General features: G+C 40.9%; 1 protein-coding gene across 1 annotated transcript; it reads right to left on the bottom strand.

Moving 5' to 3' along the window:
* Positions 1–6,628: 6,628 nt before the first annotated feature.
* On the bottom strand, positions 6,629–7,708 carry LOC112034375 (uncharacterized). Its single transcript, XM_024067191.1, has 2 exons — positions 7,588–7,708; positions 6,629–6,972 (listed from the first exon to the last, which is right to left on the bottom strand). The coding sequence occupies exons 1-2, from the start codon at positions 7,706–7,708 to the stop codon at positions 6,629–6,631; spliced, it is 465 nt and encodes a 154-aa protein (XP_023922959.1).
* Positions 7,709–16,222: the final 8,514 nt, after the last annotated feature.

Raw genomic sequence — 16,222 nt, 5'->3', positions numbered from 1 at the left:
ACTAAATTGGGTTTAGGGACTAAGTTAGTCAATTTCAAAAGTTTTGGATCTATTTGGTATCTGCCCAAACCTATTAAATTAATCTAATGAATTGATTGTTATCAACAATAAATTGATTATATTTTATTTTTTTATTATGTAATTGTTTATTTAATTTTATTCATATTAATTTTGAAATAATTTAATTTCTAATCTTGTCTTCTAATTTACGTATCAGAATCTTAACATCATAGTCAATTATTAAAACTCGCTTGTAACCCTATGCATATGTATGGTTATACTTGAAAATATACAATAAGATGCATAATATAATTCCTATATATATATATATATATAATTTAAATACTATTGATAATTATTTTTATATTTTGTTAACTCTTTCAAAAAATTTGCCAGGATATTATTAGGTATAAAATGTAAATTGTCTATGTTTTTTCTTTTTTTATAATTATTGTAAAGCCATTTTTTTTTACAATTCATTTATTCTAGAATCTTTTGTTTTTGCACTTAATAACTCATTTAGATAAATACTTATGATGGGGTTCCACATTTGATTCTAAAATCATATATGTGCGCACCAAAAGCAAGGCTACTAGGCTGGAACTCCCTTGGGCTCACAACTTACTTATGTAGTAGGCTTTAGTTTCCTACTCTAGGTCGTTCTTGACACAGAGACTCAATGAGATCACTTTTCTCTCCCTCACTGCCTGAATCTCCCTTTTCTCTCTCTTTCTCCCTTTTTTGTGGCTAATTTCAACAACCCTCTTCTTCCCCCAACTTCTCATATTTATAGCCCTAAGCAAGTGGAGAGGCAATGATTACCTTCCTGTTAGTGCAACGAGTGGTCTAGTATCATTGATCATAAGTGGGTGGTTAGGTGGAAGTGGGAAGCGGTGAGGGTGGCTTTGGAACTTGGTTCCCACTTCCACAAATATGCTCGGCAGTGATGCTTCCAAAGGTGCTGCCAAGTAGGCTACGTATGGCACGACTGGACGCTGTTCAATTATTTGATCGGGAAATAATTGCCGAGCAAATACGAGGTGGCGAAACTTGGGCCATTGACCTGCGTGGGTTCAGTTCGGGCTTTCGGGTAGAGGGAAAGAGAGACTAGGATTATGGGCTGCATCCTAGTACTAGAATCCTAGGCCCAGATAGGCTCAGCTATGGGTTGCCGTACAATAGCCTCCCCCTTGATTCGTGCCCGGACCTCGGCAAGAATCAAGGAATCAAAAATGGAGCATGTTACTCGAAAGGCTCAAAAGGGCAACGTCTAGGATGCTCTAGAAACCCATTAATGCATTCCTAAAAAGGCGCATTGGATTTGGCCTTTCACCTTAATCGTCATTATTACCTGACGATTCACGTATTGAGGCGGCGCAGGCGTTAGCTTACATTGGTATCTACAAGGTTGGCTAATTAATCTTCATTATTGCTTAGGTAACCATCACTTGCTTCCCTCTGGTGACTATAAATAGTTCTTTCTAAACTATCTTTTTTACTTTTTGACTCTCAGCTCTCACTATGCCCTTTCTACTGTGCATTCATCCGCGCATTCATCTTTCAACCCAGAATCCCTTCCCTTCTTAGAGCCCAAAGTAAGTTTTCTACCTATTCTCTTTATTTCCAACTCTTCATTCGTTTTTTCTCTAGAATCTAGGATGGGGTATTCTTATCTTCTAGACACAGAGGCGTCCTTGGCCGTTTTTAGGCAGGGTTTTGGCATCCCTAATAATGTGGAGGTGGCGTATTGCCATAAGAGCGAAATCGTTCTCCACAGAGGGGGCAACACTGCCTTTTTTCCTTTGATGGCAATCCTAGAGGGGGGAGTTAGGTTCCCTGTGGACCCCCTCTTACTTAGTACCCTTAGGTATTACGGGCTATGCCTTGGCCAACTTCCCCCAACTTTTACCGGGTAGTTAGTTGTGTAAGTAGGTTGAATCAGATATTCGGTTTACAGTTAGATCAGCATGACATAAACCACATGTACAATTCATGTGGGAATAAAAGAACAAATTTTTACTTAAAAGATAGAGACATGAGGGTACGATTGATCTCTGGTCTGCCTGACTCGAATAGGAATTCTACCGGGGAATTCGTTTGTGTGCGCGACAATTGGTTTGCCGATGATATCCCCTGCCCCCTCACAAGGCGCGAAGTGGGTTTGTACCGACCATTAACTCGTTTATGTTTTCTATTCACTGCTATTTGTAGAATTACATTTTGTGCCATGATAGTTTGGCTTGCTTGGATACTTACTCGTGGTATTTTTTGTTGCAGACGGTAGAGTTTTCGTCTCGAACATTAGGGTAGTGCATGTGCGGGATCTGAACTTTGTTCTTAGGTTCGAAATTTTTGTTCATTCAGACGGACAACTTCGAGCGTCCCACCTGATCCTCGGAGTCGATCTTGTATACACTACTTGGCAAGCTTTCGGCCAAGCTTTATTAGTTGACAGTCCTCTTTTATCCTATATCGACGTACGGCACGTAAATTTCCTTCCCCCTAAATTTACAGTGGGTGAGAACAGCGACATAGGTTCTCGGTACATCTGCTCTGACGAGCGTCAATCTGTAAGGGACGAGTCGGCCAAGCGTGTTTCCCGAGCCCTCCAAGAACGGGCTCACAAGTAAATCTAGCAGGCAGCCCCCATCCAATCAGAAGCTCCCATCAACCTTGAGGTTCTCGCCCAGAACGTTGATGAAGTAGTTGCTAAAACCTCCTACCTTCAAGAAACCGAACACGATCTAGGTAAAGTGATGGTGACCTGAAAGACTATGAAAATCAGCTGTTTCATTCTAGTGCAAGGCAAGACACACAACAGCAACCATCGCAGGGTCGCGGTCAGACTCCCCCTCGTCCTGCCCCTAGTCGGCAACGAAAAAGGCTGCGTATAATTGAATAGACTCCGATCACCCCGGGCGATACGCCATCAAAGACCCTACCCCGGCCATCAAGTGGTATTGTCATCCGTGAGCCTATGGCTCAGACTATGACACACATGGCATCCTCTTCCGTACTGTACAGGAGTGGCAACCTGTATTCGTGATGGATGGCAAACCCTTTCCTTCTGACGCAAGCGTTCACGTATAGGAAAAGGGAGCGAGCGGCCGCGTCACACAGGCTTTGGCGCGTGGCCTTCTGTTACCTGAGGACGTGCACACCTTTGAAAAGGGCACAGATGAGTCCATGGGGAGGAGGCTGCAATGGCACACTATCGCGGTAAATTTTTGTTGTTGTTGTTTGCACTTTCCCTTTTTGCTCCTTACCATCAATGGCCTATTTTCCAAGCTTAATGTTTGCCCTTGTTACTTTGTCAGGCCACTCAACTAGCGTGTATACTTTATGGGTAGTTGAAGGATCTGGCGGAGGATGCTGATCAAGAAAAGGCCCTAAAGGATGTGGCAAAGGTAAACACAAAGGAAAAGGTCGTGGCTGCTACAACCTCGGAGAAGAAGCCTACCGTGGTCGAGAAGGCCAAAATGGCTGTGAAAAAGAAGTATTCTGAATTGTAGGCTCGGATAGGGGAGATCGAACTCAAGTTGGCGGAGGCCGTGAGTATGAACAGTGCGCGAGCCGAGGAGTTGGCAAACTTGAGGGTAGCCTTGGAGGCAAGTGAAAACAAATGGTATAACAAGGGGTTTGCCAACGTGGAAAACTCGGCCGAGCCTGTCATAAGGGATGCTTGGAAGTTCGGTTTTGAGGAAGGCTAGTTGGCCACTCTGTAGGCTTTGGGAGTCCCCGAGGACTCCCCCTTGAGAAATCCCGGCCAAATTCCCCTCCCTGACCCAACTCCCACAGTGCAAAATCCTCTGAGGCATGCAAATGAAGAAGAGACGTCCAGCCTGAGGGAGTTAGTGGATCAGATTGATTCCCATGTGGAGGTGGATGAGACGGAAGTTATCAGCAACCCCCCTCAGCCCCCAACGCAACCACAGTTGACTGAAGCCATAGCCCGGGAGCAGCATGCGGATCTCACATCTTAAGTGCCGAACCTTAATCTCTTTGCTTATGTTTAATGTCGCTCACTAAAATGTTTCTCTTTTCTCTGTTTCTATTTTGTGGTCAAATTGCCTATGTCACCGGGTTGTGGTGACTGAACAATTATTCCCCTGCCGAGTTTGATACTTGTGTGGCCACTTGGTTTTATGGCTAGAACATTGCTTTAATTTCTTGTATGATGGTTTGGTGTTGTTCCAGAATAATTGTTGTTCTCTTCGGTCGTTTTATGCATTTGCCATGAATATCTAGATAGTCTAATCTTGATTCGTCACAAGGTGGCAATCAAACTACTTCAGGTGGGGTTACTTATGCCTAAAAGGGATTAGCCCCTTGGGGTGATTGGGTGTATGGGTCCCCCCGAACTTAGGAAAACTCGTAATGCAATGTTTCCACCAGCCCGATGAGGGTGACTAAGCCGAGGGTCAGGTTTCTCTCCTTAGATTGATTTTTAAGGATTCCACCTGCTCGGTGATGTGGATCGAACTAAGGGTCAGGTTTCTGTCCTTAGATTGATTTTTAAGGTTTCCACCTACTTGGTGATGTGGATCGAACCAAGGGTCAGGTTTCTGTCCTTAGATTGATTTTTAAGGTTTCCACCTGCTCGGTGGTGTGGATCGAACCAAGGGTTAGGCTTCTGTCCTTAAATTGATTTTTAAGGTTTCAACCTGCTCAGTGATGTGGATCGAACCGAGGGTCAAGTTTCTGCCCTTAGATTGATTTTTAAGGTTTCCACCTGCTCGGTGGTGTGGATCGAACCGAGGGTCAGGCTTCTGTCCTTAGATTGATTTTTAAGGTTTCAAACTGCTCGGTGATATGGATCGAACCGAAGGTCAGGCTTTTGTCCTTAGATTGATTTTTAAGGTTTCCACCTGCTCGGCGGTGTGGATCGAACCGAGGGTCAAACTTCTGTCCTTAGATTGACTTTTAAGGTTTCCACCTGCTCGGTGATGTGGATTGAACCGAGGGTCAGGTTTCTGTCCTTAGATTGATTTTTATGGTTTCAACCTACTCGGTGATGTGGATCAAACTGAGGGTCAGTAATAAGACAATAATGGAGTGGAAAGAGTTTGCTGAAGTAACCATCACCATCTTCATTAGTAAAACACATACAACATTACATTCACCTCACAATTTAAAGAACAGTTGATTAGTAATATAACTTCTTAAGATTATGGACGTTCCACGGCTGGGGCAATGGCCTCTCGTCCAGGTCCTCCAAGTAATACGCTTCTATGCCAGCGACAGCACTAACTCTGTAGGGCCCTTCCCAAGTCTAGGCCAATTTCTCGGCGTTTGCATCTCGCATATTCCCCTCCACCTTCCTCAGCACCAAGTCCCTAGCTCCGAAAACTCGTGTCCTTACACCTCGGTTATAACACCGGGCAAGTTTCTGTTGGTATTCAGCCAGCCGTATAATGGTTGATTCTCGGCACTCTTCCAGCCCATCCAAGCGCTCCACCATCAACTTGTCATTTCGGGTGGGGTCGAATTCTACAATTCGTGTGTTGCAGAGATTTACCTTGGCTAGTATCACAGTTTCAACTCCGTACGTCAAAGAAAACGGTGTCTCTCCGGTGGACCTCCTTGGAGTCGTTTGGTACGCCCACAGAACGCTAGGCAACTCTTCGGCCCACCAACCTTTCGCGCCATCCAATCTCTTCTTTAGCCCGTTTAGGATCGCTTTTGTTGGTGGCCTCAGCTTGACCATTGCTTTGAGGGTAGGATGGTGTGGAATACCTGTTCTTGATGCCGAGGTCACTACAAAAAGCACGAAAGGCTTTACTGTCAAATTGCAGCCCATTGTCTGATATCAATGAGTTCGACACTCCAAACCTCGTGACTACGTTTCTCCATATAAACTTTTTGACATCCACATCCTTAATGTTGGCTAACGCTTCTGCTTCTGCCTATTTGGTGAAGTAATCAACAGCTACCAATACGAACCTTCGGTTACCTGTTGCTCGAGGGAATGGGCCGAGAATGTCAAGCCTCCACTGTGCAAAGGGCCACGGGCTACTGATCGGGCTCAGATGACCGGTCAGTTGGTGGATCAATGGGGCATGCTTTTGACATCGGTCACACTTTTGTACATATTCGGTGGCATCTTTCTGCATTTGTGGCCACCAAAATCCCTGGGTCATTGCTCGATGCGCCAGCAAATGCCCCTTACATGACTGCCACACACTCCACCATGAAGCTTGGTAAGAAGTTCAACCACTTTATCTGGGTGTAGACATATAAGGTACGATCCCCCAAAAGATTTTTGGTACAATTGGCAGTCCGCCGATAGCTAGTAATGAGGAGCCACCCGGTGAACCTTGTTGGCCTCCTTCTCATCGTCCAGGAGCCTGTCCATGGCAAGGAACTCGATGATCGGGTCCATCCAACTGGGTCCGGCCGTCGCAACTACGGCGACCTCCACCCTGTCAACAACCACGCCATCTGTTATATTAATGCTTGGTTCTGCTATTAGTTCTACCTTGATAGACCGAGGAAGCTCCTCCGTCATTGATGATGCCAACGCAGCTAAGGAATCAGCATGCCTATTTTGCGTTCGACCCACTTGGGTCACCTTCGTCGTGCCAAACTTGCTCATAATCTGCCTCGCCGATTACAAGTATGCCTTTATTCAGGAGTCTCGTGCTTCGAAGGTTCCCTGGATCTGGTTAACCACCAGCCGAGAGTCCAAATATGCCTCCACTTCCCGGGTTCCCAGCTCTAATACTAATCTCAATCCGGCAAGTAAGGCTTTATACTCGGCCTCATTATTGGAGGCTCGAAACCCCAACCTAAGAGAATGCTCCAGACATATTCCTTCGGGGGTGACAATGACAATCCCAACACCGGCCCCCAAGGCGCTTGAAGCCCCGTCCACAAATACCTTCCATGGGCGGCTCTCCACATGACAAATCACCTCCCCGCCGCCTTTAGGAGAAAACTCAATGACAAAGTCGATGAGGACTTGCCCCTTTACTGAATTTCAAGGCTTGTACCATATGTTAAAGGATCCCAGTCTTGTCCCCCACTTAGCTATCGGCTCGTGAAGTCTGATCGCTTTAGTAACGACTGTAGGGGATATTTAGGCAAGACATACATCGTATGGGCTTGGAAATAATGCAGTAACTTTCTAGTAGCATGTATTAAAGCTAGAACAGATTTCTAAGAGTACGTACCTTGTCTTGGCATCAACCAGAGTCTTACTGATGTAATATACAGGCTACTGCACTCCCTTGTCGCTGAGTAACATGACATTCACTGCGTGGCCAGATACTGACAGATACATGAATAAGTCGTCCCCGAGGTTCGAGGCCATCAACATAGGCGATCGCATCAAATACTCCTTCAAATCTTGAAAAGCTCTATCACATTCCTCATCCCACTGAAACCCTTTCCACTTCTTCAGGAGCTGATAGAATGGTCAGCACCAATTGGCGAATTTGGAAATGAATCGGTTAAGGGCAGCTAGCATCCCGATCAATACTTGCACTTCTTTCAAATTGCTCGGCAGCTTTAGGCGCTTCACTGCTTCGATCTAGTCCAGGTTTACCTCTATCCTTCAGTTAGTGATTAGATATCCCAGGAATTTGCCAGCCCCTACAGCAAAAGCACACTTCTCAGCATTAAGGCATAGCTTATGCCGCCGAAGAACTTCAACCACCCCCCGGAGGTCCTCTATATGTTGTGCCTCCTGCTTACTCTTTACCACCATGTCGTCAACGTACACTTCAACCATCCATCCTATTTTATCTCAGAACATTCTCGTCATCATCCGCTAGTAAGTGGCTCTGGCATTTTTTAACCCAAAAGGCATCACTGTGTAATGACAATTAGCTTCCAGGGAGATGAATGCTATCTTCTCCCGATCCTCAAGGGTCAAGGCGATCTGGTGGTACCCCTGAAAGGCGTCCAGGAAGCTCATTCTCAAGTTTCCGTACGTGCTGTCTACCAACTGGTCAATCTTTGGCATGGGAAATGGATCTTTTGAGCATGCTCGGTTCAGATCCGTAAAATTTACGCAAACCCTCCATTTGTCGCTTTTCTTCTTCACTACCAAGGTGTTCGCTAACCATTCCGGGAAGTAGATTTCCTTTATCGCCCCCGCCTCTTTCAGCCATTGAACTTCTGCCTTCACGGCCTCAACGTGTTTCTTGGCTGACCTTCTCGGCCTTTGCCTTTTTGGAAGGAACGAGGGGTCTACATTAAGCATATGGATGATAAACTCAAGATCTACCCCGGGCACCTCATATGGACTCCATGCAAATACATCCACAATTTGTATAAGGAATAGCAGCATCTCTACCTTATCCTGACCCTTTAGTTCTTCCCCTACTTGGAAATACCTTCCTGCATCTGGCAATGTTCTTACCTTCACCATCTCCTCGGTAGCCCCACCCCCTTTTTCTTCCACCAAGTCTTGTAATTGCTATAAAGGGGTCCTCGGTGGTAGGTCACTTTGCCCGACATTATCCCCCTGTCTGGTTCGCACCTTTTTCCAATTAACCATGGCAACTAAGCATTGTCGGGCCGTTTGCTGGCTTCCCCGTACCACAGCAATCCCATGCTCGGTAGAGAATTTGACTTTCACATGCAGGGTGGACGGGATAGCCCCCATCGCATGGATCCATGGCCTTCCTAGTATCACCATGTATGGGGAGAACAAAGCAACCACTATGAACGTTACCACCACCTCACTGCCCTCCATATTGACGGGTAGGGAAATTTGCCCCTCGAGAACTACCAATCTGCCATTGAACTCGACCAAAGTTGTAGTTTACTTGGAGAGATCCTTGCTATTCAACCCTAGCCCCCTGAATAGATCGGATATATCACATCGGCCCTGCTTCCCTGGTTTATCATCACTCTCTTCACCAGGAAGCCACTTATCCAGGCGATAACTATTAAAGCGTCGTCGTGCAGTTGAATCGTTCCCTCCAAATCGTCGTCACTGAAAGCGATGGGTTCCCGAGCGAGTTTTATCCTTTTTTCGGATGGCCATATATCTGAGTCGCCTTCAACTGGCGCTACAGTCAACACCCCTTTCTTTCTTGCCGCAGCGAGGCTCCTAGGGGGAGCATGGATAACCTCAATTATCCCTAGAGAGGTGGAGAGGATCGCCCCTTTGTGGGGCACCTTGCTCCGTTCCTTGGTCCCCTGTGTCTACTACAAAATCCTTTAAGTACCCAGCCTTGGCCAGCTACCCAAGATGGTCTCTCAACATTCGGCACCACCCATCCTGTTCGGCCACCTAAAGTATGGCTCGTGCTTTATCTTATCTACAATCCTATGTACTGGCTCCTTGAACGTCATATTTACCTCTCCTGCTGATGATTCTGGCTCATGAATCCTCAAATCTCCCCGAGTCCTCGGTTGAAAGTTACCCTGCCGAGGATGATTCGATATTAGTGCTTTGCCTTTGCTCTGCAATCGGTCATCTTCTAGCCATTTATATTCTTCTATGCACCTCATCAGCTGCCTCATATCCTCGAGAGGCTTCTTAGTCAATGATTCCATCAACCCGGAGTCTTCAGGCAATCCCATTCTAAAAGTGCTCACGGCAATCTTCTCATTTCCTCCACCGATCTCATTGTAAAACTCCCAGTACCAACTAGCATAACTACGGAGGGTTTCCCCTACCCTCATCTTCATGGAAAGCAGTGCGTCTACCGGTTGCGACACCTGGCTACAAGTTACGAACTAGATTTTGAACTCCTGTATCAGCTCGGCAAAATTGTGGATAGAGCCTTTCCACAACCCATTGAACCATCTCAAAGCAGTGGGGCCATGGCTTGAGAGGAAAACCTTGCACATCAATGCGCCGTTGTAGGTGTGCAGGGCTCGGTGTTGATAGGAATCCCGAGAAGGCGAGCGTTCCCTTTGCTGACAACATTCCCATGATCGGGAACGTTCTCGGCTATTGTGGGATCTAGTGTGATTGGATCCTATTTCATGATGATCTTCCCCAATATTGTACCTTCTTTCTCAGTTCCATCTATCCCTCCTGTGGTGCCTGTTCTCTGCCTCCAACTCCAAGTCCCTCACCAGCCTACGCAGTTGTTCAAGCTCTTCGTCCCTCTCGTCAAACTGCCTATGCCCCAAAGCATTTGATACCGTTCGTTGCATTTGGTACGACCCTTCTCTAAGGCCAGACCGTTCTTCCTCTGGCTCATGATCCCTATCTTCACACCTCTTTTGCCTCCTCTCTCGCCAGGTGGATCCCCGAGAAGATCCCACCGATCCGCTTTCAACGTCGCTCCCCGAACGTCTCCTAGACATCCTTCCGGGATTGAGTCTCAGTAGAACAACGACGTTGTAGGAGATCCCCACAGACGGCGCCAATTGTGCGCACCAAAAGCAAGGCTACTGGGCCGGGACTCCCTTGGGCTCACAACTTACTTATGTAGTGGGCTTGGGGTTCCTACTCTGGGTCGTTCTTGGCACAGAGACTCAATGAGTTCACTTTTCTCTCCCTTACTGCCTGAATCTCCCTTTTCTCTCTTTTTCTTCCTTTTTTGTGGCTAATTTCAACAACCCTCTTCTTCCCCCAACTTCTCATATTTATAGCCCCAAGCAAGTGGAGAAGCAATGATTACCTTCCTAGTTAGTGCAATGAGCGGTCCAGTATCATTGGTCATAAATGGGTGGTTAGGTGGGAGTGGGAAGCGGTGAGGGTGGCTTTGGAACTTGGTTCCCACTTCCACGATATGCTCGACAGCGATGCTTCCAAAGGTGCTGCTGAGTAGGCTACGTACGGCACGACCGGACGCCGTTCACTTATTTGATCAGGAAATAATTGCCGAACAAATACGAGGTGGCGAAACTTGGGCCATTGACCTGCGTGGGTTCAATTCGGACTTCCGGGTAGAGGGAAAGAGGGACTAGGATTATGGGTCACATCCTAGTACCAGAATACCAGGCCTAGATAGGCTCGGGTATGGGTTGCCGTACAATATACTATATAATAAAAGTTGGACTTAGAAGCTGTGGTTGCGCCAAGTGGCTTCATAAAATTGCAAAAAAAAATTTATATTTTTTAAAAAATAGATATAATTTTTTTTAGTCTTATCTTCTTCTCCTATAATTTCTAAGATGATAAAAATATTAATTTGATTACAATATAAATTCTAATCCTTTTATTATTAATTTATTTTTTACTATTTTTTTTTTCCTCTTCACACATGATTACTTTTTTTTTTCTTTGGATTTCCTCTTCACATGCCACTTATTTTTAAGATTTAGATTTCATCTTCACAATTCCACGAATTTATAGATAAAAACATTTTCTTATTTGTTCTTATCAACTATTGCTTTATCATTAATTTTTACATAAAAATAACAGAATTTTTAATATACGTGCTAATGCTATCTCACCAAATTTTAAAGTTATAAAATTATTTAAAAAAATAAAAATAAAAATAAATAAAAAAACACCAACGTGCATAGTTAGGAAGAGTTAGACATGTGCATGAATTGGAGAGTTATAATCTATATCTATTTGATTATTGAGATAAAACCAATCTTTATTGTGATTTTTTACTGTTCATACACGGTTACTTTTTTTTCTTTTCCTTTTTACTTGGATAGAAGGAGTTACGTACACATTGGAATATACATACACATCCAAGTCTACTTGGTAACCCCATAAAGTCATTTATTTATTTATAATTAAAAAAAAAACATAAATTTATACCCAATTTTTTGTTTTATTTGATAACTCAAGTCTTTTTCCTATAGAGACAAACCAATTAGAGAGAAACATTCACGACTAGGCCCCTCCAAAATTATCAAGTTAGGATTATAGGTGTCATTTACGTGAATTGAAAATTTTTTATGATTACTATTATTTGAGATTATCTATTAGATAAAATTATTAAGATTATTTATTTATTTTTTTGAGATTATTTATTAGATGAAGCCTTTTGAATCCTAATTAAGTTAGGATTTCTAATATATATATAGAGAGAAATTTTTTTAGTGTATTCTTATATATTCCTACCTATGGCTTCTTCTTTCTTTATTTTTACTTTTATTTTTTTGGTTTTTTATTTTTGATAGAAAGTAGAAACACTACTTATTATTCTAATCAATACTCTCCCCTATTATCAATAATTATCATTCTCTCATAATTTCTATGTTGATTAGAAATCTAACTCTCTTTTTGTTTTGTTTTGTTTATTTCTTATTACTTAAGCAATTTGATATTTGTGAAATCCATAGTAGAATACTTTATCAATTGTATAAACCATTATAAATACTTACACTTTATCTATTTATTATTTAAGAATGATCAAATTTTGTATTCTCTCTTACAAGGGTTTGTATTTGTGTTATGTTTAATTTACATATACTTTTCTATTAAGCCGTGCATCGCACGGGCATAACACTAGTTAAGAAATAAAACTCTTTAAGAATAAATAATTTAGGACACATGGCGCTAAATTAGAACTCTAATTTAGAATTTTAATTTGACTTCTCTCAGCTTCACCTATTATTATTATTATTATTATTATTATTATTATTATTATTATTATTAGGCGGAAAACACCTTTTAGTCCCTACATTTTCAAGTTATTCCCATTTTAGTCCCTGCATTTTATTTTTACCGCTTTTAGTCTCTATCCTGAAAAACGCTTCCCGTTTTGGTTCTTATCGTTACATTAGAAACAGAGAAAGCTAACGTAGCAAACGGCAAGAATAAATAATACTAAATTAATGTCCAAGTGGCCTAAATTAATAATAAAAAAAATTGGCATTTAAAAATGCCATGTCAGCATCTAAATTAAAAAAAATTAATTTATTAATTTTAACTAAATTAAAAAAATTAAAAATTGAATTAAAAACTAAAGATCATATGGATTGAGATCTAAGTGGGTCTTGAACAAGAACAACAAGAATACAAACCTAGATCCAAGAACACAAACTCATAAATTTAAAAAAAAAAAAAAAAAAAAAAAAAAAAAAAAAAAAAAAAAAAAAAAAAANTGAACTTGGGCAAGATTGTTTTTTCTTGTCGTAACATGTATCATGATTGTAATTGTGCATATTTCTTATGGCAAGTTCATTCTTTTTGAATAAGTAAGATCTGAATAGCAAAAACTTGTGCAGTACATGAATAAGATATGGAGTTCCATAACTATGCTTTGTTAGCTAGTAATGGAGTAATAATTAGAGTGGTAAAGGCCTTGAATTAAACTTGACCATGTTTATTTAGCATATTCAATTGATTTTAAGCACTCTTTTTAGATGATGCTTTATTTTAGAAAGTCCAATACCCAGCCTTCCTTTAAATTAGAAGCACATACGGAAGGTCTTTTTTCTCCCTATTCATCATGGCATTTTATCCTAACTTCTTTTTAGGTGACAAACAGCAAATTGGGTTTATTAAAGATATTTATTAAAGCAAATTATGAAGTTATTGAGGTTTTCATTTTATTGTTAAAACTTGAAAGTTATTTTGGTAATGTTAAAGTAATAAAACTTGAAAGGTTTTGATTCTCACACATCTACTAATTCACATCTTTTTCAATTTTTATATCCATTTTTATGCGTTAAAATATGACAATTTCCGCATCAATTATGGATGGGTGTGAAATAGTGAATGTGTATGAATGTCACACAATATATTTCCAAACTTAAGACCCTACACTGCAGCCTTTTGTAACATGTGGCAAGTGTCTTTGTAAAAGACAAAAAGCTACTTAGAGGAATAATGTGCATAAAATATATACAATATAGTACCATCAGATTTGCATAGTTAGCCTTACTTTTATGTTATTTTGTTATTGATTATATAATATCTTTGTGTTACAAGTAATAAGGGCTTTACATGTAAAGTGGGACTAGCCAATTGAATCAAGCCAATTTACATCCAGCATGAATTCAAGAGAAGACCAAAAAATTAAAGAATAAGAACTGACCCGCTACTCAATCTGACGTGGTAAAAGTGCCAAGGATAAAGAATAAATAGTCCGCTTGTGAAGTAAAATGAAAGAAATAAAAAACAGAGATAAAGAATAAAGAATAAAGAGAAGCAGCCTGGAGACACGTGAAGGAGCAAGGAAAAGAAAAAAAAGAAGAAGAAATGTGGGCTTGGGCTTTCCTCTTACTCCACCGAACCACAAATAAGAGAGGCTCTAGCTCATTGCGGGTATGCTGGGAAGCTTTAGGTCGGCTGCATGTGTGCAAGTATATAAAGGGAGCAAAACAGAAAAATAAAAGGGGAGTGCTAGGGCTGGAGTGCAAGAAGCAGGCAGCCGCATGTGGCTTCCTCTATGGTTTTTTTATAGTATTGTGACTATTTCTTTCTTTATTTTATTTGTCTAATTTAATATTTAGTATTTTACTCTTGTGTTTTGTTTCAATTACCATGAGTAACTAAATTTATAATTAGGGTTGAGGATGAAACTTTGTGAAGGATTATCAATAATATTTATGTGATTTAATTTTTCCCACAATATTTGTTCTTTAATGATTTAAATTGTCTTTGCTTTATATCAATTGACTAAGATGGGATTCTAGATATGAGTTCAATCATGTTTTTCTCATGATTTAGGATTTGTCTTAATTAATTGAATGCTTGGTTTATTATTTCTTGATTATAAAATTAGATATCTCTTGTAATTTGTTTGTCAATGAATACAATTGATGATTTGATTTTATGCTTAAGAAACGAAGAAGAACATGCTTTTGATTTTTAAAATAAGGATTTTGATGAGAATATTTTCCATGATAGCAAGATTGATTTCTAGATTATCATGTAGTGATTAGGAAAAATTAATGATCATAAATATATGCTGATATGAATTAACAAGGTGGATTCCAAAACCTTAATTTCTTTCTCTAGATTGTTTATCATCTCTTTACTATTTCATATTATATCTGTAGGGGTGATAGGCCCAGGATCACATATCTATGTATATATTGAGCTGGGAGCCCAATCCGAGGACATTAAGTAGTCCGAGAACTAGTAAACACCTTCCTAAGAATCCGTGTTTGTAAGTAAAAAAGTGAAGTCTGATCATGATCATCCAAGAAGGCGGTCCGAGCATTTTGATCATCCAAAGGTGGACTAGCATTTTGTTCTCAAGCTCCAACAAGGGCGTATTATAAACCTTGAATGCAAAAATCTTAAGCTCCCTGCTTCATTGCTTAATTCCATCAAAACTTTTGATTGGAAGTGAATGTCCGTGAAGAATGCAGTAGTTATTGTCCTCGCCTATTTTATTTTGGTTGGGATTTTCATAATGGTGTATTGTTTGTATGTGTTTGGTAGCTAAGAAAGTGCAAGAATACACAAGAAAATTAAAGAAATTGAGGATCTAAAAGAAAACATTTTCTTTATTTATTTATTTTTTAAATTAATTTTCCCAGATTAGTTTTGATTTGACATGCCTTTTTCCAGTTGTTATTGAAATGCTTATGTGGCCTTTTAAATGTTAAATATTTGATTTTATATATATTTTTTGCCACGTGTATGCCAACAAAATACACCGTTAGCCACGTATGCATTTTCGTTAGTAAGTTAACGGTAAGGACCAAATTGACTATTACAAAAATGTAGGGACCAAATTAATCGTGACTCCAAAATGATGTTTTCGCCTTTATTTAATTGATACCATATAAAAAATTCATAAATTCTTATAATTTTTGCTATTGCCTAGATATGTAAATATAATTATAGAATTTGAGAGACAATTATATGTCAATTATATAAGTTGATATATAATTTCATTTGAAGCATGTGGATATGTTTCAAATACATTGTTATGGACCTTATGGTATATTGTTACCCCCCACAGATTTTATGATAATATTTTTCATAATGTTTGATGGGATTGACGAACACAACTTACCTGGACGGTCTCATCCAAACCAACGAGGCAGCGTTGACAGATGAATCAACCAAGTCCCTCTGACGAAGTGGTCACATTATTGACGAAGACAGAGAAGATATTCCACACAGCCAAATAAATGCCTCAGGTGGTTACAAAGACAATTGTACAAACCGTTGAGAGCCATCAAAGCTCACATAATGGACCATGAGGCGTTACTAAAAGAGGCATTAAAGCCACCATAACAGCCACAACGGCTAGGAGCTGCAGGAATGTATATATATAACCCTCCCAGCACCAACATGAGGTATGACGGGACTGATGAGTCCGTCTCACATGGACGATCCCATCAATATAGACAAAGACACCCTCAGGCCAAACGAAGTAATTATCCA

This window comes from Quercus suber, unplaced genomic scaffold (assembly GCF_002906115.3).
Source record: "Quercus suber isolate HL8 unplaced genomic scaffold, Cork oak 2.0 scaffold_39, whole genome shotgun sequence".
Lineage (NCBI taxonomy): Eukaryota > Viridiplantae > Streptophyta > Magnoliopsida > Fagales > Fagaceae > Quercus > Quercus suber.
The sequence above is the reverse complement of the archived record's forward strand: the minus strand, read 5'-3'. Positions and strand labels throughout refer to the sequence as shown.